The sequence below is a fragment of the Passer domesticus genome, chromosome 14 (genome assembly GCF_036417665.1).
Source record: "Passer domesticus isolate bPasDom1 chromosome 14, bPasDom1.hap1, whole genome shotgun sequence".
Classification (NCBI taxonomy): domain Eukaryota; kingdom Metazoa; phylum Chordata; class Aves; order Passeriformes; family Passeridae; genus Passer; species Passer domesticus.
The window spans coordinates 10,829,194-10,854,463 of NC_087487.1; the positions used below are offsets into that span (position 1 = coordinate 10,829,194).

The window sequence follows — 25,270 nt, forward strand, 5'->3', positions numbered from 1 at the left end:
GCCCCCCTGTGTTTGTGGCCTGCCCTTGGCAAGCCCGTCAGACCCTGGTGTACCCTTGGACAAGTCTCTTCACAGCTCCACGCAGTGTCGCGCTGTGTTCCACTGGAGGACTCAAGGAGTATCCTGTCAGCCTTCCCTGTCAACAGAAAGGCATCCAAAGGCACTGAAAGGGCTGCTGACTGTTGTTACTGCAGAGAAAATTGAGTTCAGAGACGTTTTGAACCATTTCTGAAGAAGCAGAAGCTGAGGAGAGGTGGATGATGGAGCAGTTCAGGGACTGCAGTAGCAGCCTTAAGGTAAGAAAGGAAGAGGTGATCTCTCCAGGTGTTACCTGCTTCTGTGTTTCTCCTTCCTCTCCAAGCCAGGGAGACTGATGGGCTATCACCATTTGTGTCTGTTAGTGTCATGCCTTTTTGCCCTTACCCTGCTTGTGTGGTCTCTTTACCTACTCAGAATTCAGTTACATGCTGTTGGGGCAGGGAATTCCCTTTCATAATTCCATTTAGTTCATTGTTCATTGTGTTCATGTTGCCTAAGCCAGGGGGCTCAGATCCTGTGAGGGGTGCCCAGACTGTGCCACTGTCTCACTGACAGTAGTAAGACAGAAGCTTCTCTGGTCAGTCTTCCAGAGGTTCTACAATCAAAGCTGAAGGAGCAAATATATTTTCATTGAAGGCTCAATAAAGCAAGTATCCTGTTTTCACAGGGAACTTGCAAGGGAGGAAGAGTTGGCTGACAGTTTTCCCGACAATATAACATTGTATTTCCCTATTTGCATCTATTGTAACCAGCTGTAATTTGCTACCTGGTATTAATCTCTTCTCTTCCTTGCAGGCTCCTGTGTCTCCATTAGAGGAAAACTGCATCACACCATCAGTGTCTCCTCTGTTATCTGCTGCAATGAGGATGGGAGAGGAGCTGTGGGCACAAGCATATGCGCCCAGAGACTTATCTGCAGGTAAAAAGAATGGAATAATTATTGCTGGAAAAGACCTTTAAGATTATGGAGTCCAGCTGTTCCTCCAGCACTGCCAAATCCACCACTAAACCATGTTCCCAAGTCCCATGTCTACACATCTTTTACACGTTTTAAATCCCTTCGGGGATGGTGACTCTACCACTGCCCTGTGCAGCCTGTTCCAGTGCTTGACAGTCTTTGAAATTAAAAAAAATTCCTAATATCCAATCTAAACTTCCCCTGGTGCAACTTGAGGCCATTTCCTCTTGTCCTATCACTTGTTTCTTGGGAGGAGAGACTGATCCCCACCAGGCTACAGTGTCCTTCCAGGTAGTTCTAGGCAGTGATGAGGTCTCCCCTGAGCCTCCATTTCTTCAGGCTAAACACCCTGGCTCCCTCAGCTGCTTTCCACAAGATGTGTGCTCCAGACCCTTCCCCAGCTCTGACGGAGCTGTTTCCCTTCTCTGGGCACGCTCCAGCACTCAGTGACCATGCTGGATGAGAGGCCCAGACCTGGGCACGGCACTGGAGGTGCAGGGGATGGCGCTGCCCCGGCCCCGCTGCGGCAGGCCCGGTGCCAGCGGGCTCCTGGCACAGCTGCCTCACCTTCAGCTGCTGCTCACCAGCACCCGCTGCTGTCCTGCTGGGCACTGTCCCCCCTCTGCCCCAGCCTGCAGGGCTCTGTGGGGCTGGTGTGACCCAAGGGCACACCCGGCCCTTGGCCCTGCTGACCCTGATACCACCGGCACCATTCCACGGGTCCGGCCGGTCCAGGTCCCTCAGCAGAGCCTTCCTACCCTGCCGCAGAGCAGCCTCCCATCCAACTCGGTGTCATTTGCAAACTGACTGAGGGGGCACTTGGTCCCCTCATCCAGATTCTCAATGAAGATATTAAACAGAACTGCCCAGAAAAAATATTTCTTCATAAGCATAGTTAATATTCTGGGTTATATTAATATGTGGTAAAAAACAGTTAATTTCATCTGCTATAAAAATGCCTGATGCATCATGACTGAAAAGATGTGATCAGTATGATTAATTCCCTGAAATTCACACTGCATTTTTATTTCCATTACTTGGACTATAGAACTGTGCTAATTAACCCTCTCTGTAAGCCAGATTTATGTCCATATTGGTGAACAATAATTTAACATAAAACACTGATTTTCAGGCACTGCAGCTTTTTTCGTTCTCCTGTCCATCTAAATTTGCCAAGGACAGATTATAATTAAAATCTGGAAGCGTGATGCCTGATCTTTACTTTCTTGCCACTGAGCTTCTCTCCAAGGCACACCTCTGAAGCCTTCTGTGCCCTGTGAGGCTGTGCCCATTCCATGGGGCTGATTCCAGGCTGCAGCCCATGCAGAGTGAAGGGCCTTGCTGTGGAGCTTCCTTGCTCCAGGATGCAGCTGTCTTTGGCTCCCACTGCAAATGCTTCAGCCATTCCAGATCCCCTTCCTTTATTCTCCAACTTTACACAGCAACATCACATGCCCTGTGCTCTGAACCCTTTCCAGCTTTTTGAACTGTCACTCAGTGATGGAACTTCCTGGGGACAGAAATGGCTTTAGTGATGGTCCTTCACGTGGAAGGGAGAACACTGGAACAAACTGAGTGTGATTGAAGTGTTCCAAATTTCACTTAGCTGGCAGTCTTATGCAGTGTCTGCACTTTTCATTTGTTCTTGCTTTAATGCTAATACAAGAGTAAATTCCAATGTAGACATGATGAAGGAGAGGACCTTTATGCACCTCCAGGGCTTTAGTAAAAAGCTTTGTGTTTTAAAACTTAATAAGGTTCAACAATTCAGCATTAAATGACAGAATGAATGGCTCTATTTTCTATGCTGCACATTTTCTATCAGGTAATCCTGCTTCTAAACCTGGATATCACTGTAGATGCTTCCAAGTGAATCTGAATTATTATGATCTGGTAAAAAAAAAGTTGGCTTCTCAGCAAATTGTCCTAGATTAATTTTTCCCTTGCACAAAATTTGGAGTAATAATTGCTTATTCTGACAAAAGGAGAAACCAGACAGGTGGTATGCACAGCTACCTTATCACAAGTCTGAAGATGGTTTTCATACTACAGTTTACCCAATGGCTATATAAATAATTTAATATATAAATTAAAAATCACCTGAAAGGGAATGAATGCCTTGTTTTTTGTTGCAGAGCCTATTCATCTGGATGTTTTTCCTTGTCTCAGTAGAGGAATCATTGATAAAACATTTAAAAAATGTGTCTTGAACATGATGGAATTGAGCAATGGCAAAGGCATTCCTGCAAAAGAAGAAAGGATAATAGATGTCTAATAATCACTTGCTGGGTGCTGAGAAACAGCACAGGCAAACACTAGTCAGTTGTGCCCTTCAGTGAGGCCAGAAGGGTTTGAGTCATGACTCTGCAAGGAGTGCTTTGAAATGAAGTCTCAGAGCTATTCACAAGCTTCAAAACAAATAATCTCTCTGCTCACGTGTGACATCATGCCTCCAAGGCACAGGGGTCCCAGGGGTGCTGTTAGGTGATAGCAGGATGCAGTGCAGTGAGTGCAGTTTGTCCTGACATGATGTTTGGATGCAGAAAACAAGCTTCCAAATTGCTGCCATGTCCCTGTGCAGCCCTGTGCTGCTGGTTCAGAACAAAGGGGATGGCCAGGTGTTTCAGCTGGTTTGTACTGAAGCTTTGGCTCTGTGAGCAAAGAGCTGTGGCTCAACTCCACTGAATGCTTTCTCTCAGTGCCTGCTTTGAATGTTACTTGGGCAAAGTGTCTCATGTTTTCCTTTTTTGCACTTGTTTAACATCTTTAAGACTCTCCTCCAACATTTCCCATGCAAACCTCAGTGGACTCAGCTCTGCAAACCCTGTGAAGCAATTTCACTTGCCTCTGAGCAACTGAGTTAGGAAAGGCCAGGGAACCCAGAGGCACTAAGCAGAGTAGCTTTGAGGCTTCTAAACAGCTTTGAAGTCCTGGATCTTCAAGCCCTGCCTGTGGTTTAACAGTGAGTGTTAGGCCAGGAAACAGTCTTCTGGTCTTCTCATGTTACACTTTTCCCCCTCTCTTTCAGCTTCTCTGCTTCCATTTTTCTTCTTAGCTAATTTACTAGGAGTCTTTGCTTTAACTTCCACTGGCTGAACATCTCCTTCAAAGACACAGCCATAATGCTGGGACTAAACCCTACCTTTCAAACTGACTCTTGCTGCTTGCTTACTACAGCTTTTACCACAAGGAAATCTTTTTGTTTCTGACTCAAAATGAGCCTGGAGAAATATCTTATAATGGCTGAAAGCCTTACCTTGGTATCCACAGGCAGTTAACTGAAATAGCTTGTGAGCACTGCAGTGCTGCTGGGGCAGTGGGAATATGTGTGCAAGGTCTTTGGTACTGTACTCCACATGCAAAGTGAAGTCAGGAGTGTCCCAGGCACCTCTGTCTTTGAGGTTATGTTAGTAAGCACAAGCAGCTGGGGACACTTGTTGAAATTTGAATCTGCCTTTTCTTGGTTTGCTTGCTCCCCCCATCGAGTGGCAAGAGTCATTGCTAGAGCTGAAACTCAGTTCAGCCCATGGTACTCAACAGAAATCACTTCATCCTTTTATTACTATTCTACCTTTTATAGGTAGTGAAATAGTGCACCAAGGCATACCATTTTCAAAAGGAAGTGAGAAAGGTGATTCCTCCTTGAAACAAAAGGAGGAATTCAGCCAGTGTGTAATTATTCAAGTGAGAAATTGGTCTTGTCTGGATTTAATATTCCAGAGTGGTATTTGATGTAAATCCTTCCCCAGAGTTCATTACATTAGCTCTTAGCTCAACCTGAGCATGCTGAGTGCCAAGTTCAGCATGCAGCATGTTTTATCACCAAGGAGAATGACGTCAGCCTGGTGATCCTGCAGCTCCCCAGCTCGGGGGAGGAGGTATGGCTTTGTCTTCAGCCTGAAGATAAAATGGAATACATTTAATAAGATTTTCTTGGTATTTGCAGTGTAAAATGTGTGAGAAATATTGCTTTTTACCTCCAGAAAGAACTGTCTCTTTTTGCCTTAAAAAAAACAAACCTCAAAAGTTACTTTGCTTGTAGTATTATTCAACACAGAAAATGAAATTTCTCCTTTACAGATCCCTAAGCTTTACAAGCAGAGCCCTTTCACAGGTGGGTGAAATGAGCTGCAGGGAAGCACAGGGGCTTGTGGGCATCCATGCCATGGCAAACCCTGGTGCTGCCTGGCTGCTGCTGAGAGCTCTGGTAGAATCCTGCCAAAAAAAGGTAAGAGAAATGTAGACAGCAGATGCTTTCATAAGGATTTGTCTCTGGTGTTTTTCAGAGATGCTGGTCAGAGCTCCTGAGCTGCCAGAGCTTCGTCCTCCCAGCCCGCGGTGTGAGACTGGCGGAGAGCCGAGTGCCATCGGCGGGCACGGTGCCAGCAGTGTCCCCAGGCCGGGCAGTGCCGGCTGTTTTACACTCTGCTTACCGTAAGTAAGGCAGCCTGCAAGGACAGAGGGAACGTGAGCGCTCAGGAGCAGCGAGGTGCCCAGCCAGCCCTCGGGACCGCGCTGGGAACGCGGTAACACCAGGCACGGTTCTTGGGGTTAATGAGGGAGAGACTGCAACTGCTGGTGTACAGACAGGTGTCAGGGCATTGGGAGAGCAGAGTGAAGCATTCCTCACCTGACAACCAAGCCCTGAAAGTGAGCAGCCTCTCCCAGCCCCTCAAAATCCACGCTGGCAGACTTGGTGCCAATGTGATGTCCCCTGTTATGACAGAGCTCTGACAAAGCAAGGTCAGAAAGCACAAAGTTTTAGCTGCTCTATCATGCCAGGAACAAAAAAAAAAAAAAAAAGCCAAAACACCAACCTACCGTCCAACCTAAAACCACACAGAAACCCCAACAACAACAACAACAAAAACCAAACAACCCAAAGCCTTGTTTTAAAATCAGCTGTTCTAAATAAACAAGTGTTCTTTGAACCACAGCAGAGCATGTACGTAAGAATGTTTGTTAAGTAAATATCAGTGACATGCTTAAGTCTGGCTCAGTAGGTATTAGCAAAGTGATGTTTGTGTTGCTTTTGTTGTAACAAGAGTCAATCGTGTTTGTACAAGGTGGTCTGAAAAAAGGGACTTTGGATTTGGGGTTTTATTTCTTCCATCTGCCTACCAGTAGCCCCACTTTGGGACTTCAAAGTCCTTCCCAGTGCATTGAATTTGGTGAATTTATAGTTGCTTCCATTGGCTTAGCTCTGTTCATAATCTGCCTCATGAGTGTTACTTCTTACCCATGGATCCACTTAGATTATTTTGTCTTTCTGCAGGAAATCTGTCCTAAGTCTGGTTACAAATATGTGGTCACATTATAACAGTGTGTACCTGAAATGCCACAGTGCTGTGGCTGAGCAAAGTTCAGACCTACTTCCACCTCTTCTGATCAGGTGCACCTTGAGCTTAGATTTTCTTCTTGTGCTGCAGGCAGAGAGAGCCAGAGTCCCACACTGGCCTGCTCTCACTGCTGTGCCACTGTGCTCACCCAGTCATGAGATATTTGCAAAACTCCACACAGGGACTGAGACAGCATGGCCCAAAAGCCAATGGGTTGCTTTTCCATTTGCAGCAAAACAAAACAAACCCACAAAAAACACCACCAACAAAATAACCACCAAACAAACAAAACCAAACCACCATCAGTTTCTCATTTAAACAGCTGTTTATATAGATGTTTATATTTTTGTCTATCCTTTGACCTTTTCATTGAACTCTTTTAAGAGCCAGATATGAACTCTGAGGTTAGCACACAGAGAAATGCAAAGCAAGAGAACAGGTTGTAACAATGACAATGTGAATTTTAAATTATCCACCAGAAACCAAAGACATTTTTTTGTGTTGGGCAGGCTGTGAGGAAGTCAGACTGCTTCTTAATGTCCTTTTCTGTATGTCAATATAAGCCATTTCTTTGGGCATGCTCAGAAAGTTTCGGCTTAACAAATCCTCACTGCAAACTACATGCTTCCATATATGGGAGGCAAGATGTTTATTTCATCAAGCATTTTATTACACAGGCCATGAAATGTATCTGACTCTCACTGAGCAGGCACAATACAGTTCTATTTCAGCAGCCTGGCTGCAGCTTTCACCTCAGCACAGGGGCAGCACAAGGCAGGAGGTGCTGGGGCGGCCCCAGGCATCACCTGATGGTTCACTTTCCAATATGAGAGATGTAAAGGGATTTTGTTTAGAGATTGACAGAAAACTTGAGTGTTCAAGTGGCTACAAAATCCCTCCAAGGCAAGGGAGTTAACATGCTACTTTTGGCCCAGCCCAGCCTGGATGAGGGCACCGTGCCGGTGATTTGGGAGCTGTGGAACATCCACCTCAGGGATGAGGAAGAGCAGCTTTGTCCGGCCCCAATCCTGCTGGTGAGACCCAGGAGCCGCCAAGAGCTCTCCCTCAGCCTTGCCAGGGCTGTGCTAGCAGCGGGTGTCGTTCTCGTGCTCCAGTCTGCAGGATCAGGCCCATTCCATGGGAAGGAATGGAGGTGGACAAGCACAGCAGGTGCTGCACAGGATGGTGGCTGCCGGAGGCAACAATTCAGCTGTGTGTGGATGGAGCCATCGCTGGGGAAGCCGCTCCACGGTCCAGCCGAGGGCAGGTAGGGCTCAAGTGGGTGCCGAGCGTGGTGAGCTCGGCTGGGTCCGTGATGTCCAGGGAAAAGGCTGCCTTAGTGAGGCCAGGGCTGCGGGAATACAGCGCCCACTCCAGGGGGAACCTCGAGCTGTCTCTCCCCGTCCGAGGCGCTGTCCCGGCACCGGCAGGGAAGGGAAGGAGAGGAAGGAAGTAAGGAAGGAAGGAGGGAAGGAAGGCAGGCAGCGCCCGCCCTCTCCCCGCCCTCTGTCAGGACTGGCCGAGCCGCGCCCGCCCCGGGAAATGGCGGGGCCACGAGGAGAGCTGGGGGAGCGCATGGCGCCGGGGCACCGGCCCCGCTCCCCCCGCAGCGGCGTGAGGTGCTCGGGGGCGGCCGGCCGGCAGCGCAAGAGCGGCGGAGCTGGGGCTCGGCCTCCCGCGCTCGCCCGCACACGGACGGGCCCCGTCGCCGTGCGGCCGGAGCGGCTCCCCCGCGGCGGCGCCGAGGCCCGGGCTGCCCGCGAGCCCCGTGTCCCTGTCCTGGGGAGCCGCCGTGGTGCGGAGCCAGGTAAGCGCTGCCCGCCGGGCCCGCTGCCGCCCGGGACGTGCTGGGGGTTTGGTGAGGTAGCCCGGGACCCACTACTGCGGCCTTTCTGGGGCTCTTTAAGCCGTAGCTTTGCGTCCGGGTTTTGTTTAGCTTTTATTTAGCTCCAGCTGTGGGATGAGCACCCTTTTGGCAGAGGGCGCAGCCCCTTACAGCCATTTTGTGAAGCAGTTTATGTCTCAGTATCGCTTCCATCAGAGCATATAAAGCTTGAGAAATAAGCGTGTTTGGAAAAGGTTTAAGTAAGGTGGGCTGGGACAGCTGAGTCCCAGTATATATTGGCAACTGAGCACACCACCATAAACGCGATGGAGAGAAATTTCAGTAAAATGCTGTATTGTGTTTTGGACTGGCCCAGGACTGCAGTAGAGTCTGAAGAGGAAGCCAAGCCTCTCCTTTGCACGGTCCCTGGTTGCTTTGCTGTGTGCTGCTAATGAGTGATGTTGGTTACTCTTGGGAAATAGAGGTGGGCAGTAAAAACATTCAACCGAGTTTGAAGACTGGAATAGGGAATTGCCTTCCTGGCTGAGTGGTTAGGCTCTGCTGTCTACTTTAGGAGGGTTCAGTCTGTTCTGAGCCTTTTCAGGAGTTTCTTGTGGAGATTCATCTGGAGGACTAAGAAAGTGGAGCCAGTGACACTATATTGACTCCACTGATACTATCCTCCTAAATTAAATGGTGGGAGAACAAGGCCTGCCTGTGAGATCAAAGTCAGGACCTACTTGATCTACCTACAATGTTTTAATGGCAGCAAGAGAGACCAAGTTAAAATTCATGTGTTTCTGTAGTAAAAGGTTGGTGTGTTTATTTTAAATCTACATGAAATGTATTCCAGGGCTATTGCATTGTCTCTTGCGTTTGTGCCTTTGACATGTCTCACCTGTTTGATTGCTCACAGGCCCTTTGTTCCCGGCACCTGCACTGGGTGAGGAGGGACACTGGACATGCCTTGGATTAGGTAACCGGTTTGAAAACTGCTTTCAGCCTCAGAAACCTGTGTGAGATCATTGTGGTCTTCTGAAAGGGCTTCACGTGATGCCCTCCAGTGGCAATAATGTGAATTTGAAATCACAGGGAGTTGGGGAAAGGGATCCTTATGGCCTGAAGGGGTTTGGGCAGCCCTGGCAAAGTCCCCAGTTAGCTGCTGGGGGAGGATGGTTGGGGGTGTCCTGTCCTTTGGCAGTTCCTGCAGGGATGCATGGATCACTGCTGCACATGAGGACTGCCTGTGGGCTTCTGCTGGCCAAAACCAGAGCGTTAGGCATGAGCTTCTGTCCTTTGCAGAGGATGGATTTTACTGTGTGCCAGTAAATTCCCATAAGGAAAATGAACAAGGAAGAAAAAGACCCAACAGATACCAGGAAAAATGCAGCTTGCAGCACATAATGTTAGAGACAATGACAACTCATTTTTAACTGACTGTTGCCCTGCCACATGATGTAGTTCAGCCAGAGTTCCTGTATACAGGCCAGAGGTAAGAACTGGTTTTGCCTCATCTGAGATACCTTTCAATGCAGAGAAATAGATCTCAGATCAACACAGTTATCCAAGCTGAGTGCTGTACCCAGAGTTCCAATGAACTGAATACAGCTGGTGAGTGAACTCTATACAGAGACATGTAGGGTTGGTGTAAACTTGGCTTAGTAGACCTTTGTAGTGGAAGTGGTGGGCTTCCTGTAAAGGATTTATGTAGAGATTGTTCAGAGCAACAGCTGGTTCTAAGAAACACACATTGTCAAGTTTCCTTTGCTGTATAAATATTTAAGTGATGGGGTTTGGATTCCAAAGGGAGGAAACCAAGGGTAGTTTGGCCTAGTGGCAACAAGTGAAGCTTTTATTAAACAGAAACATATAAACTCATTTCCCTTACTGTTTTTAACCTAGAAGCCAATTATTGCATTTTTTCTTTCTTTCAGATAGTTCTGCCACTGCCTTAGCAGTCCTGTGCCATGCCTGGTGATGACCATGGGGCCATTCTCCTGAGCAGACTGCTCTGTACTCAGCCACTGGCAGCATAACAACAGAGCTCTTTGGTACCTGTGGAGTCCCACTGCAAGAGTCTGAGCACCTCAAATTTGGCTCAGAAAATCTGCCCTTGCACAGCCAGCGAGAGGGTTGTGAATCCTGGGGACTTGACTGTTCAGTTCACCAACTGGAAAGTATTTTGCCAGGTTACAGCTATGGTTTGAGCACTTGAGGTGAAAGCTGGTGGTGGGTAGTGGAATCACGGGTTCAGCAGCAGCCTTTGTGCATTAGAGGCTCTGTTTGGAGGTTCAGATGTCCTCACACCTCTGTTCTGATACCTGTGTGTTACGCTCTTTCAGGTATCTACTTGAAAATAAGAGTGGGGCTCTCAGTTTTTGGCTGGTAGGGTAAAACATGTTCCAGTGGGTACAAGTTGGACCCAGAGTCAAGGAGGACATTTTTCAGCAAAGAATGGTGCTATCTCACCACTTCCATCCCCTGCACAGGAGCTGTACCCTGGAGCTGCTGTCCCTGGGATGGCCATGCCAGCATCAGCAGGGCACACATGTGCCTGATGCCTGCTTTCAGTGCTTGGTCTGCTCACTGGCAGACCAAGCACTGAAAGTCTGGCCTGCTTACAGCAGGTCTGACAAAGTGACCATAACAGCTTTTCTGCCCTGAAAATACCTTCCTTCCAGGTAGGTTAAGAACTGAAGCTGTGCTGGTATAGCTCAGTGTTGCTAAACCCATCTTCTGGGGCTTTTGAAACAGATAGCCAAGAGCAGCTGGTGCTAATCACTGCTGTAGGGACATCCTCAGCTCCTGTTTTTGTGGTTTCTAAAGGCCTGTTTTGGCAAGACTTTTTTAAAGCTCTTTGAGAAAGAAGAGACAAGCTTTTGACACGCAGTTCTATGTAAAATCTCTTTAGTTTTGCCAGTGGCATTTATTTGTAGAGACCCTGCATATTGTAGAGGCCACTGCTTGTTCCTGGTGATTCCCTAGAATGGAAACTTGAACCAAGGATTTTTGTAAAGAATGTGCAATAAATCTCTGGAAAAGCTTCTCTGTTAATGATTCTTGATTGAGTTCAGGTAGTTTTGACATACATGGATGAGGCTGTTCAGAGCTGGCCAGGCCTGCTTGACAGTCAGGGCCTGTCTTGATTGATGTCTGGAAATGAAACCCAAACAAGAATATCTCAGCTGCGTGCTGGGCCAGAGTCCTTCCAGCCTCACTGGACACCCACAGCTTCTAGGGCACAGCATGGAGTGGAATTCTTCCATGCTGAGGGGGAGAACACATCTGTGAGTGTGGAGGGAGGGTACACCCAAGTGGAGGCGAGCATAGCTAAAAAGAGCAAAGCTAAAAGTGTTGCTTTAGGTTTTTCTATAAGGACAATCAAGCACTGCAAAAAGCCTGTCTATTCTTTTTGAATGAGTGAGAAGCATTCTGTAAAAATGGCTTAAATTTGAGACTGGAGTGCAGGCTTGGGTATTCCAGAAAGCCTCACTTGGTAGGCACTAACAGTTCACACACAGGGGAGGCGTATCTGATTAACTTGAGTCACAGACTTCATGTAGCAACAAGAACACTTGATTGGGAGATCAGCTTCATGGCTGGAGTGTTTTCAGCTCCAGCAGCTGTACAGTGATTATGCCTTTTGCTATTTTTGTTTTTCTTTGAGTTCTTAGCTTTTGAGTAGACTCAGAAGTAGAATTAGCAATTCTTTGGAACTGGGGAGTTCCCTAGGCTTCAGGTGGCTGTTGGGGGAACCTGTGATCCAGCTGCCACTGCTGTGGGGTGACAGTGTCACCTCTGAGAAGGAAGGTGTCCATTTCTAATGAGAATTCTGGGATCCTGATGGATCTTGTTACCACAGTGGCTTTTTCAAAGATCCTTCCCAAGAGGATGTAAACTAAGGACTCAGGCTTGGCAGGTGGTCTGGGTCAGGGTCACTTTGCTCTTATTGGGGGAAACAGCTGGTGCACAGGGAGTATGGTGGTGCAGTTAATGCTGGAAGAGGGCATTGCTCAGGGCAGGTTACACATGGGTGTGGTAGCTGCAGAACACAGGCTATGGCAGGGCAGTCCATGAGGGTGTTGTAATTCCAGTATGTATCCTTAAGATACCAGGTGTTTCCAGTGCAAAGCAGGGGTGGACATAATGCTGGAAGTGTGAGTTGAATGTGTGAAGGTGCTGGGCAATATCTGCATTGAAAAATGACAGTCTGCAGTTCTCATAGTCCAGCAGGATACCAATCCTTCTGGGGGGAACAGTAATTCTGATGTCAGGTGTCATCCCACTGTGCAGGAATTCATACTTGTGCCTGCAGGCAAGAAAAAGAGAAGAGCTGAAGGCACCCTGACTCTCAAAGGGAAGCACTTTGTGCACACTGGTGCTCATGAGAGTCAAAGGCAGTGATGTTAATGTACCATGTCCAGGGGAGAGCCAGCAGAGCAGCTGAGGCAGGAGGGGAGCTGGCATTTCTGCAGGCAGGTGTGACATGCTGCCATACGTAGGACAGAGATCAAAACCAGTTGGGTATAGCTGGGTTTAGCCAGATATGTAGTTTTTGGATTACACAGATCTATTACGCTCTGTCTTCTCACTGAGGTTTTGATCATGTTTACAGCTAAATTCTGAACTGATTTTATTCAGATTTGTTCCTGCAATTTCTTGTTTCAATGTGACAATGTCTCATTTCAATGAGACAATGTACCATAGACCCTTCCGTTTGATTCACTAGCACCCTCATAGTCAACAGAAATGGGTGCTTTGAAGATGCAAATCTGCCAAAACACAAGTTCTGAAGCAAGGAAGTTGGGCAAAATAACCCATGCCAAATGCTTCTGAAACACCCTAAAAAAGCAGGAGGATTTGCTTAAGCAGTATCCTTCCAACACCAGTTTGCAGGGACAGTGGTGGAATGTCAGAGGCCCCAGTGCCTGGTCTGAGCTGATGCAAAATCTCTGCCTTCTCTGCTGCCCTGCTTGCAGGTGTGAGAGTTGTTCCTGTTGGAGACCTGCAGCCTCCACAGCCCTTACCTTGAGGGTGTGATGATGTGCCTCATGCACCAGGATGAGTTGTTTGCCCCCAGGTGACCATGTCTTGGAGTGTTCTCAAAAGCCACACCAATTCTGTACTCTGTATCTTCCTCAACTTCCACCTCCCAGTAATGCTTTCCTGGAAATGGGATCAGACTGCCCAGGATGGCAATACATCTGTGGGAGACAAACAGGAATATGTGTTTTGGCAGGGCCTCTATAATGCTCTTCAGTGTTTAGATGTGTTCAGGTGTGTCTATACCTGGACTTTACATAGCAATAAACAAAAGCCACTTCTGCTGTCACCTTAGCAGTGCAGTGTGGATTTTTGACTCCAGTGAAATCCCCACACTGAGGAGCTGACACCCAGCCTGCAGGTTTCTTTGTGACACTTGCACTGTTTTTACTTGTGGGTAGCTTTGTATAAATGAGTGCCCTAGGCACTTCCAGGAAGATGGAGGACAGCATCCCATAGTGCCTGGGTTTTCTGGGAAAGTTAATGCTTGTTAGAAAAGAGAGTGCTCTAGTGAACCCCAGCATAGCAGGGGGAAAAGTACAGATTTTGTATTTTCTTTCCAAACAGCCCAGGGTTTTGAAGATCACTCACCATGAGGAACTGAGCACTGTAACAGCATGAAGTTCCTGGGGCAGCTGGGGAGGAGGGAACCTGTCTACACTGGTTCCCTCTGTGTTTGGAAGAATTGAACACAGTAGGAGAACTTGTAATATGCTGGGTACTTGGGCCATGAAATGTGTGATAGGAACCATGCAGAAAATAACTCTTGTGAAAGTTTTGTAGTAGAGACAAAGATAATGTATTACAGAGAGACCCTTCAGCTTGATTTACTGGCACAGTCTTGAAATCAAAGGAACTGGGTGCTTTGAAGATGCAAGTCTGCAAAAACACAGGTTCTAATGTAAGAAAATTGGGCGAAATAACCCACTCCAAATGCTTCTGAAACACTCTCAGGAGAGCAGCATGAGTCCTGTAAGCTTACACCTCAGCTTTTTCTTAGGAAAAGTACGTGATGTATTAGCTGTCATTGTCAAGGGGGACATCAGGTTTCAAACACAAACAACTTTTATGTTTCTATGGTAGTGTATAAAGTTGTAAGTTACAAAGGAGAAGGATGTTGCTGGCAGACACCGAGCTCTTCTAGGCAATGCTGAGAGGGAGTTGCATTCATCATTTGGAGGGCCTGTGGTGCGAGGATGGGCACACAGCACAATAGCTGTACTCTGCTTCTGCAGCTGCACTTGCTTAGAGCAAGTGTACAGTTCATTGCAAGTGCATGTAAATGCCTTGGGAACAACTTAAAGGATGCTGAAATCAGAACTCAGAGGGACTGTGTTGCTGCAGCCTGAGAAGGAAAAGGAATGATGCAAAATGGATGGGTAAACATCTGTGAACAAAACATGACCATAGTAATGAGAGCTGCAAAGCCACCAAGGCAAACCTGAGCTGCACTGAAGAAGCAGTTAGGAAATACATCAGCCACCCAACCTAGGAGACCACACAAACTTCAGAAGTAAGTATCTTGGTTTGAAGGAGATTTGTGACAGTTCATAGTGGTACCAAAACCTCAGCCTTTGAATGTGTCAGTTCTGGCTCTTTACATGAAACATAGAAGCGTGCCATAGAAGTGGGATGAAATCCCATTTAAGATTACCATGATAGCTTTAATGAAAAGGATCACCAGTCTCCCGACTCTTTTCTACCAAGCCCTCTAGTAGCACTGCATTTCCATGGAGGGAATAAATGGTAGACTTGTATTACCCTGCAATGCCTGCCCTGGTTATATGGTGTTTCTGTGGTTTTGACTGGAAATATGCAGTTTGGCAAGCTTAGTCTCTCACTTCAATGGAAAAGGGCCTAATTCTTTTTTGAAAGTGATACCTGTTGGTCCAAATAGTATCAGTTATATCTTTCAGCATGAGGTAAGTTTTCAGATCCCTCTCCTTTCCTTAGCATTTGTTATGGCACCTAAATACCTCTTCAAATTTAGCTCAGTATGCCAGACATGTAAGTAGGCTTGTACATAATTGTGGCTGCTGTATCTGTAATCCTATTTAAGAACTTGCATTAATTTCCAAGTTCCAAAGAGCAGCTGGAGAGAGAGATTTCAACTCAAAAAATTAATCAGAGCTGCTGAAAGCCCCATTAGATATTTCCTGGCATCTGTTAAAAGAACCAAAGAAACTGAAATGCCCCTGTATACCTTGTAAAGCTGTTATCATAGACAGGCAGATCACACTCTGGGTTTTCCAGTTCATCACATGAAATGGTAAATCCATCATCTAGAATTGCCAGTAAAGGATGGGCTGTGTCCTCATTAAGGTAGAAGCAGGTGCCTGCAAGAGAAAATGCCTAAGGATAACTCCAGTATCTCCTTATAACATTAGAATTGCAGCAAGGGTGTGATGAAATGTTATTTGGATCCACAAAAAGATTCACCAATGCTCTTGAAAGGATCTGTGGCTGGCATTGAAAGGACAAGATCATATTTTTAAAATTTTTCTAACAAATGGTTGCTTTACAGTTTAACACTGTTTAGTTTCAGCCTTGTGAAAAGCAGGAGACTTAGCCTGGTTTTGAACCCTACCAGGATTCAAAGCTGCAGGCATTGTGCAGGAAGTAGCTATTCAGAGATGAGGAGTCCTCCCTGCAATGGACTGTCTGGTTTCAAGTAATCTATTTTTAATCACTGACATGAGAAAGGAGGCTTAAAGGACTCTCCATCCCCATCTCCATCTCCCTCATCCCCATAAATGCTGGGCAGTTTGAAGAGCAAGGATCCCTCATGCTTCAGCACCTCCCTTGTCAGTCCAGCCCAGGATAGAAGTGCTTCTGCCTTTCTTCCTGCAGAGACTTCAGAGAGCAGGTCTGACACACTGGGGCCTGAGGAGCAGCCATGACTGGCATAGCTGCTGTTTGTAGTTGGTGCTTGTTTATCCACCCCAGAAGGGATCAAAGGCCATTCACAGTGTTGGAGGCGGGTTCTTGCAGCTGATAGATCAATTTGCATCAGCTGTTTGCATAATGTAGGCTCCAAGAAGATTAATCTCCCCATGGTAATCCCAAATGAAATCATTATAATCAAACTGCAAGTTACTTCATTGCAAATACAATACAAACAATGACAGGGCAATTACAGGCATGTGCTGCTGAAAACAAACACATGCTGTGCAAACAGAATGGGCAATTTCAAATATTGAGTTTGATTTAAGCATTTGGAATACACACAAACGATGGTAACACAATGACAGTTTTCCTCTCCAGGGATTTAAGGATGAGCATTTCTTTTCTGTGGTGTCACTGCTGCGTGGCAGATGGGTTTTTTACTAAAACATAACTTTCTGTGGTCATCTTGATGAATAAATACAATTTTCACATGTCTGACAGAAGGTAAGGGCAGAAGAGACACAGGTAAGGTGTGAGTGGCTTGGGAGATTTGAGATGAACAGTGAAGTTGCAGTGTGATGAAGGTGAGCACTGATGACTGCTGAATGGCTCTAGAAAGTGCTGTCTCAGCCATAATTTCTAGCAGCAGCTTCATTATGTGAATTACTCTGAAGTAAAACCACACTACAACTTTCCTCTTTGGTGTGTCAGTCCTTTGCAGGCTGGCAATATGTGGGTGTTGAGTTGACACTGTCTTTTAAAATGTTTAGAAATTAGTAACTTTCAAGTACCAAATGTACCAGACAGCAACAATGTAAATTGCAGAGCTAAAGAAATGCACTCATTGTTACAAGAAGTTGCTTTTTTCATTCCTAAAAGGTTACCAGGTGTGTAATTAGATGTGAGAGATTAGGACCTGGTCCAGAGGCCATTGAAACCAGCAGGAATCTTTCTGTTAAGACAACAGATGCTCCAATAAGCTGCTGGAGTTGTTCCAAGCTGTACAGTACCTGTGGTGTGTATCAGGACAGGTTCACTTCTTTCACTGGAGCCACCCAGGTTTTGGGCTCTGACACAGATGTGATACTTTTGTGCTGGCTGGAGGTGAATTAGGACTTCACAGTTAGGGATCCCAACAATAGATCTACAGAAAACAAATCCATGGAAAATGAGAGGGTAGAAAACAAAGGTAGGCCTTTGAAATTATTTTTCTGAGCAACAAGGAAGACATTACACTTCAAGTTGTCTTGTTGACAGCAACAATTTTATCTTGTAACATTGTCAGTAGCAGGGCAAGAGAGAGTTTGTGACAGACTGCAGATTTTTACATTTGCTTCTACCCTTTCCCCATACCCATAATTCTTATATAGTAATTTCTGATTAATATTTTACAACTACTTTTACTAAGAGGATTGTTTGTAAATGTAAATTCACCAGAAGGTCATGGGTCCTTTCTTATTCCTATCTGATGCCACACAACTGAAATGGTTTCATCTCTACAGGCCATGGGCTCAATAGAAGAGTAACTCACTCAGTAATAATATCATCATTTTCTTCATCTGTCAGCTTGGACAATTCAACTGTGTAGGAATCAACAGGGTTAAGGTCTCTGGATTCCCAGCACACCAGTGCTGCATTTTCACAGCTTCGGATCTTTTTATTCTTTATGATTGGTGGTGAAGGAGCTAAAAAGTAGGGAAAAGAACAATTCTAAGCTGTTGCTTGAAGATGTTTGCAAACAACATGCTTTGAAGACAAAGAAATAGAAAAATGTTGTTTACTAATACTGTGTAGGTAAAGAAACCTGCTTCCCCAATGGACAATAAACAGCAGGTAGAGTGATTAACAGTGCTATTTAAAGACTTCATTTAGACTATAAAGGTCCCAAGAGAATCAAACAGAGAAGTAACATAAAGACAGATTACACAACTGTTTTCTATCATTAGTTTTATCTTTGTCATAAAGGTGCATCTCTTCTCTGCTCTGAGATGTCAGAGACATCTGAACAAGCACTCGAAGGTCTCACACTGACTTGCTCAGTCTGATGTCAGGATTTCATACAATGTCCTAGACTGAACTGCAGTTAAAAAGAACAGCATAACAGGTGAATCCACAAAATACCTATAGGCCAATAAAAGGAGAGCTGGGATTCATCTGGCAGAACCAGGAAACCTGAACCTTATTCACAGCTGGTCTACATGCTTGCATTTCAATAAGTTATTTTGTCTCTCTGCTTCTGTTTCTGCCACTCTAAAACAGGGACAGTTGACATGATAGGCTCTCCAAATAGAAGTAGGGAATTACCATGCAGTCAGTAGCCTTACATCAGAAGAAAGAAAGTGCCCAGAAAGCATTACTTGCATAAAATTCAGAGATGATTTTGAATTTCACTATGAAGGTTACAAAGTTGTATGAACAAAATATTTTTACCTGTTACATAAACTGCTCTTTCACTTGGTGGACTGATGCCAGAGGCGTTTAAAGCACTGACCCAAAATTCATACTGTGTGTTTGGCAACAGATCAGTAATGGTGCAGTATGTTTCTTTGACTTTTAGTGTGTGCTCTGAAATGACAACAAGAAAGCATTTACAGTGCCTTTACACCCTTGCCCACTCCTCCCCAAAGCTGCATCACACAGTGGAGTTGGGGTGCATTGTTTTGGGTGCCGAGTTCCCAGAGAGCTCCTTGTGCTCCACACCCTTAGATCAGCTGTCAGGCAGTTTCACAATGCCTTCCTCTAAAGCAGCATAAATGAGATGGGACAACAGCTGAAGCTCTTTTACTGCTCATTTCTCATTCTTCATCTTATAAAATTTGGATAGTTCTGCCTTTCTTTCTCAGCTGGCCACTGGCACTCTCCTGGCTCCCACTTTTGAAGGTTCTGCAAGAACAGTATTAGCAAAGGCAGTTTTGTCACAAGGCTGAGACATTTTGGTTCTGTGGTTCTTTGTGTGCCTGTGCATCTTAGGGAGTTACAGCCTATTATTAGCACTAAGATAAGCTGTAAAATCATCTGGGGGTTTCAGCTGGAGTGCTGATGAAATGATGATTTGCTCTTTAAAAATACTGTGCTTTGCCATGGATGCAGCACATGTTCTAGTGCAGAACCTTGTGACTCCATCCACTGTCCCCTTCCCATTCCTGCTATCCCTGCTGCTGCCACCCTGTCTTTGCTCCTGTGATGGGTCCTGCTGCAGCTGGCAGCATGGCAGACCTGGCAGGGGAAGAGGGACAAAGCAGATGGTGGTGGCAGATATGACAGTTTTGGTGGCAGACAGAGGGCACAAGGCATGCAGAGGCACTTTGGCATCAGCTGGTTTTGCAGTGGAGGGCTGAGGTGTCCCTTGGGCCCCAGCCTCCTCACCTGCTTGCCCATCACTGTGCCTCTCATTGCTCACAGGTTGGTAGCACAGCTGGTAGCACTCCACAGTGTCATCCGAGAAGAGGCCCCAGCAAACTCTCAGTGAAGTGCCAGTTGCTGCATTGGGAGCCTGGGGATTGATCACAGGGGCACAGGGAGCTGCAGAGGGAAAAACAGCTCAGTTTTTGAATGTGTAATCATGGTTTGTTGTACCTCTCCTCTCACAAAGATGTTTGCACATAGCCCTGGCACTGAATAGGGTCATATTCCTCAATTCCTCCCACATGGAGAAAAGTCAGGAGCTGACTCTGTAAACAATTGCAGATAGTAATCAGGTCACTGATGTGTGAGAACTAGTCTTGCTTCAAAAAAAAGTCAAACCAATGAAATAAATAAACCTCAGCCTCCCCCTCCTCTGTAAACTCAGCCTCCCCTGCTCTGAGGGCTGCTCCAGTGAGCCCAACATCTGCCATGCCACCTCTCCTGCCAGCCACCCCAGGATCAGGGAAAAGCTGTACAAGGGGGCACCAGCACAACCAAACAAGTACAAGTACTGTGTTAAGAAAACACAGTATTGGGTATAAAAAAAAGAATAATGTTCTTTCTGACCATTTGTGATGCACCAGAAAATATTTAAAATTTTAGGCAGTTTTTTTTTTAGTTACTCAAAATTTGTTTATTTGTTTATGTTGTGCTGTTTCCTGTGGATTAAGGGGTGGGGGGGAAATGCTTGCTAAATAGCAGAGGAATAGGTCACTGAAATCTGTTTATCAAGAGAAGATAGGTAAGTTATTTAAAGTAGTCTGGGGTTCCTCTCCATTTTTTTCAAGGAACTACAAGGTAATACAAGTTATCACTGACTGGGCGTGCCTGACCCCTCAACAGCAGGGGATAATCTTCATGAGTCTTCTAGGAAATCATCCAGCAAAAGAAAGGAAGTCCCAATTTAGCAGTAATTCTGGTAATTTTATATTGAAAACAAATGGAAAAAAATCCAAAAATATCTTCCAGTGTCCCTGTATATATAGGCAAAAAAAACCAACCCCAAACTAGAAGGAAAAGTAGGGAGAAGTTAATTCTGCCTTTGCAGATCTCCTTTAAAAGAAGTAATGTTTAATACATATCCTTACTTAAATGTAAATAGGTGTGAAATAATGATCAGTTAGGAAGAGTACCTGGAATAGCATTAATGGAGTTCATTAGTTGTTCAACTTCAGAGACATCTATGACCCGCTCTTCAAAGTCTGGCAGCGTTGAAAGCTCTAAATCCACTTCTTTCTTTAAGAATTCTTCCAGCCTGTAATTGTAGGGGGAAAAAATAATGTCTAATTGGAAGTACCATAGTGTTGGAGGCATCTGTCTGTGATGCTTATTTTTAAGAGAATAAGAACAGCAGATTCCAAATTAACATTGTTTCCTCAGAACACGGTTTTCATGGCTGTACAAGCTCAGCCTCTCATGCCTATAGCATGGCCCAAGATGCCAAGGAGAGCTGGCTGCTGCTGGGGCTGAGGCCAGGCTGGTGTGCCCTGCTCCTGCAGCGAGCTGGCTGTGCACACCAGGCAGGGAGTGGGGTGTGCCCAGCACCTCCCTGTGGGAACCACCCCCTTAGCTCCATAACTCCCATTATTTTGAATTTACACTATTACGTGGTTCTAGGTGTTGTAAATTTGAAAGAAAGGGGTATCTTTTCTCTGTGTTTTCATGAACAATAACAGTCATTTAAGAGGGTGTTTTTTGCTTATGATTTAGTGTGCCCTAAGACTTCTTGCTATTGTTCCAAGATTTTTCAGTATCTGTTTTGAGCTCCCACAGCTTAACTTTCTACCCCACTATATTAATGCATAAATAAGCCTGTTACAGTATATTTAGGGAGTTCAATTTTAGTCTCATTTGGATCCAGAGTGGTTATTTCAAGGGCTTTAGCAATCCTGTTTCTTAGTGAAATTAGTTCCTTATGACTAAGCTGAAAACACTGATTTATTCAGGCTCTAACTTTCCTTTCGGCTTTCTTGAAATTGGATCCAAACAAGTGTTGAGTGTTAAGTTTCTTAACTTTTCCTGATGCACTTTAAAACAAAAATACTAAATATTTCAACTGCTCTAGTGGCTTAGACAACATTTTTGTGCCTGAACAAAGTCCAGAACATGCAAGCATCTCCAATAACCTATCCAATTAGCAGGAAGAAATGTGACACAAAATCCCAGACTGTGATACTACCTGTCAACCATGGTTACTGCTGCCTGTTGGAAAAAAAGGACAGAGTGTTAGAGGTAGAAAAGTCCAGAGTCAGACTACATCATGCTGTTGACCTGTCTTACACAAATTGCCCCAAATGCAATACTTGGAGTGAAGTAATTGGCTCTCACCCAACTGTGAGAACAAAGCCAGCCCTTTCTATTGAAATGGACAGATCTTGGCTGAATTTACAGAAAGATAATGAGCAATATCAGGTAGTCATCAGTGTCTGCCCGTTGAGGCTTTAGACCAATTCCTCCCTTGGTTGTCCAAAGTGCCAACAGATCCCTCACAAACAAAAACCAAAATCAGCTGGACAAAAGAACTCATGAAATGATCTGTGCTGGAGGGAGTCTGAGCAGTGCATGTAACTGGAAGACAGATGTACAGTCCCAGGAGAAACCTAAGCCCCTGTGAGCTCAAGACCAACATTCACTTCTTGATGAATAATGGTTCTTAGGGGCAATGTAAAACTGCTTACAAGCTAAAGAGAAAATAAGTCAGCTCATGTGAAGAACTCAGCAGGCTGGAGTCATAGCAAACTGACCCACAGAGTAGACTAGGTGTGTTATGAGATTTGTTTGTTGTCCAGTTCAGAAGTTACTGTCACTGTGCTACAGAAATGCTCCCACCCACCTTAGTCACAGGACAGCTCAGGTGAGAGCAATCACTCATCATCAGTGAAAATTCTGATTTTTTTTCCAATTATTTTTCTACCTGCCAAAGAAAAATATCTTCTTGACACCACCTCAAGAGGGGATTTCATCCATCACTTTGCAGGAGCTTTTGACATATTTCAGCTGAATTTTCCTCCAAAATGAGCAAGAAAAGGAAACATCTTCCTAAGTGATTACGTCAGCTTGCCTGCTGTGAGCCCAGAATAGAGCAGGAGAGCTGAGCCTGCACAAGGCAAGGAACACTAAGTGCTTCCAGAGTTTCCCCAGACAAGCATTTCAGCAAGATATCTTCTCTCTGAACCCCAGTGTGACTCACAAATGAATGAGCATCCAAATTACAAACTTCTGCATTTAGCCCCCATTGTGTTGCCCTACTAAGTCAATGCCACCACGCCAAGCATCAGGAGCAGTGACAGCACCATGGACTGAGCATCCCAAATTCTCCCTACAATAAAGCTGCTTGGGGCTTCTCAGACAGGGACTACTTGCAAGCAGCAAAAAGCATTTTGACAGTTAAAGCTCTTTACCTTCATAAATTCAGCTTTGTCATTTTCCAGGAAAAGCTCCTGGGTTTCATCTGTCAGCTCCTTGCAGGTATCAAGATGTTTCCCACAACTGACCAGCTGCTCATACAGAGCTTCCAGCTTCTGCCTCTTCTCTTCTCCCAGTGCTTCCAGCTGCTCTTCATACTTCTGAGCGAGCACTTGCACTGCATCATTGTAATGCACCTCAAAGTTCTGCTCCTGCCTCCCAAAATTTTCCTGCAAGATATTTGAGGGTTTGTATCTTGGTATCAAGCCTGAGCCACAGGTCATGCAGAGGAAAATCTTACTCTGGTCTGCCTAAACTTCTGCTTACTATAGAGGTAAGATGTCATTATTTAATTGACAAAACTAGGACACAGTACCAGTACACAGAAGCTGCAATTTGACTTATGTGCATTTATAGGGGTTTACTCTGATCATTCACCCCCACTGAAGCACAAAAGTGTTGGATTTTTTTCCAGACATAAGAGCAACATAAATTACAACAGGAACAATGATGCAAAGCAACCTAAACCCAGGGAGCACAACTAGGATATATCCTAGTCATAATCTCACAAGCATTTCCACCAACACAGTTAAGCACATGCTTCCATGAGAGAAACCATGGCAACTCAGTGGGATCCGTGGATTTGTGCTGAGGGAGCTAATGCTGCTATCCTCACTCACAGCTGGAGAAAGCATTAGGAAGGAAGACTTCAGGAGCAGGCAAGTCAAGGAGCAGTCCCAGCAGCTGCTCACTGTTCAGGCACCAATGTCCTCCTGTGCCACATGCGGCAGAGAAAAGACTGCAGTGCCTTGAGTTTTTGCTTCAGGTTGAACTTGCTGCCAGCTGACCTCCTTCCCCTGGGGCCAAGTACACAGCAGCTGAGTGGGAGCACAACTCTTGAACTCATCAGTTTGAAGCAGCTGATCCAAGGATTTGGCTGCATCTGACACTTCTGAGAATGATGCTGAGGGAACACAAGGGCTGCACTCTGGATGGACTAGTTAGATCATAGCTCTTTGGCCATTTAAAGCTAAGATAACTTCAGTGGGAGTCACTTTATTTCTGAATGCAAACTTCTGTGCAAATTATAAATGTGGTTTTACTAGCCCACTTAAAAAATCTTTAGGATGAGTTTTCCTGAGTACTTCAGTCTAGACAAATCCCAAGATAACTCCATGCTCTGTTACAGTCAGTACTCACCTCATTAACAACTGAAGACTATGAATGTCAGTATGACTGTCAAAACTGTTTAACCCCACTACCATAAAGTTAGCCCAAGAGAAAATGCCTTACCTCTACAGTGATGAAGATTTCCTCCAAATGGCTGGCAACATTTTCCATGTGAGCAATCTGTTCTTCCAACTTGCACATGTTTTTATGGATCTCCTCCTACAAAACACCCAGTGTGATTCTTACTGTGTCTGAAGACTGTTTTAGAGGCACCACAGTACACCTGTGTTACTCTCACCTTTTCACTTTCCACAGCTCTGGGGAGCTGAGCAACCTCGTGATCCTTGTGTTCACCAAATAGTTTGTCAAAAGCTCGGATTGGTATCTTGCAGGTGGAACAAAAAACATCTGCTGCTTCTTCCTCTTCCTCCTCCCCCTCCTCCTCACTGACAGCCTGACTGTTCCACTCGTCTGACATGCCACCACTGCTTAGCCCCCCTCTGGACCATATGCTGCTCTCAGCCTCATCATCTGCTCTGCCTTTGCTCTGATTTTCACCTTGAGAAGCCTCATCAGGAAGTCCTTGTTGCTTTGTGCTTTGACTTGGCTCTTTCACTGAAGAGCTGCTTTTTGATATGTTATATATGGAGCCTTGTAATCCTGCTTTTTCTGGGCGAGCTGGTGGCCATCTGCTCTCCACCTTCTCCAGATGTCCTTCAAGAAGCTCAAGCTCTTTTTCTCTATCCTCATCAAGTCCATACATCTTAGCCAACTCTGCAACCTCCTTTTCCAAGTCATAGCCAACTTCTTGTGGGTGCGGAACTTTTTCACTACTCAATGCAGGTTCCTGTCTCGTATCACCCAGAGATCTGTCTCCTCGACCAGAGAGCTCTTCAGGAAAGATATCAAACCTCTCCTTTGATCCATAAAGATCCATGTGATAAAAGATCAGACCTTCAGCCTCAGTGTCACTAGACTCTGGGACTGGTGGGGAAGCCGAATGATGTCGTGACTGGCCGCTAGTCTCATAGTCTCTCGTGGTGCCAGATCTGGATGACATTGGTATCCTCAGGGAGGCTTTTGAGATGATGAGTCTCAAGCTTGTAAAAGATAAGAAAGATCTTTAGCCACACACTTAGATACCAGAATTGAGTTTTTCTTGCTTAAAAGTATATGGATAGAATAGGTTTGGCTGAGGAC

The 25,270-nt window shown here is 45.5% G+C and overlaps 2 protein-coding genes and 1 non-coding gene across 6 annotated transcripts in view; 2 read left to right on the top strand and 1 right to left on the bottom strand.

Annotated features, from left to right (window-relative positions):
* Positions 1–11,205, top strand: LOC135280730 (uncharacterized). Of its 2 annotated transcripts, none has more exons than XM_064388938.1 (6): positions 1–296; positions 835–958; positions 5,284–5,431; positions 7,277–7,603; positions 9,078–9,136; positions 10,094–11,205. In XM_064388938.1, exons 1-5 carry the CDS (start codon positions 258–260, stop codon positions 9,106–9,108), a joined length of 669 nt encoding a protein of 222 aa, XP_064245008.1. In that variant the 5' UTR covers positions 1–257; the 3' UTR covers positions 9,109–9,136; positions 10,094–11,205. The 2 variants fall into 2 exon arrangements, with proteins under 2 accessions (XP_064245008.1, XP_064245009.1); XM_064388939.1 differs by having other exon boundaries at positions 7,452–7,603; positions 9,078–9,137; positions 10,096–11,205.
* LOC135281139 (small Cajal body-specific RNA 15) lies at positions 8,787–8,918 on the top strand. Its single transcript, XR_010347892.1, has one exon. It is a non-coding gene; the product is annotated as a small Cajal body-specific RNA 15 (non-coding RNA).
* FSD2 (fibronectin type III and SPRY domain containing 2) overlaps positions 11,051–25,270 on the bottom strand; it is an 18,976-nt gene continuing 4,756 nt past the window's right edge. For all 3 annotated transcript variants that reach the window (XM_064388935.1, XM_064388936.1, XM_064388934.1), the window contains 12 exons: positions 24,369–25,170; positions 24,194–24,289; positions 22,897–23,130; positions 21,675–21,697; positions 20,629–20,750; positions 19,457–19,612; positions 18,521–18,655; positions 17,622–17,775; positions 17,101–17,234; positions 15,408–15,540; positions 13,189–13,365; positions 11,051–12,470 (listed from right to left, as the gene is read on the bottom strand). In XM_064388935.1, coding sequence (XP_064245005.1) covers positions 12,218–12,470; positions 13,189–13,365; positions 15,408–15,540; positions 17,101–17,234; positions 17,622–17,775; positions 18,521–18,655; positions 19,457–19,612; positions 20,629–20,750; positions 21,675–21,697; positions 22,897–23,130; positions 24,194–24,289; positions 24,369–25,130 — 2,379 coding nt within the window. In that variant the 5' untranslated portion in view covers positions 25,131–25,170 and the 3' untranslated portion in view covers positions 11,051–12,217. The remainder of the gene's footprint in view (positions 12,471–13,188; positions 13,366–15,407; positions 15,541–17,100; positions 17,235–17,621; positions 17,776–18,520; positions 18,656–19,456; positions 19,613–20,628; positions 20,751–21,674; positions 21,698–22,896; positions 23,131–24,193; positions 24,290–24,368; positions 25,171–25,270) is intronic.

Bases quoted from the DNA above. Each gene is read 5' to 3' on its own strand.
- LOC135280730 (XM_064388938.1), top strand. From the start codon at position 258: ATGATGGAGCAGTTCAGGGACTGCAGTAGCAGCCTTAAG. The intron at 5,432-7,276 runs GTAAGTAAGGCA...GGCCCAGCCCAG, and splicing joins TGTTTTACACTCTGCTTACC to CCTGGATGAGGGCACCGTGC. The intron at 7,604-9,077 runs GTAGGGCTCAAG...GATTGCTCACAG, and splicing joins CACGGTCCAGCCGAGGGCAG to GCCCTTTGTTCCCGGCACCT.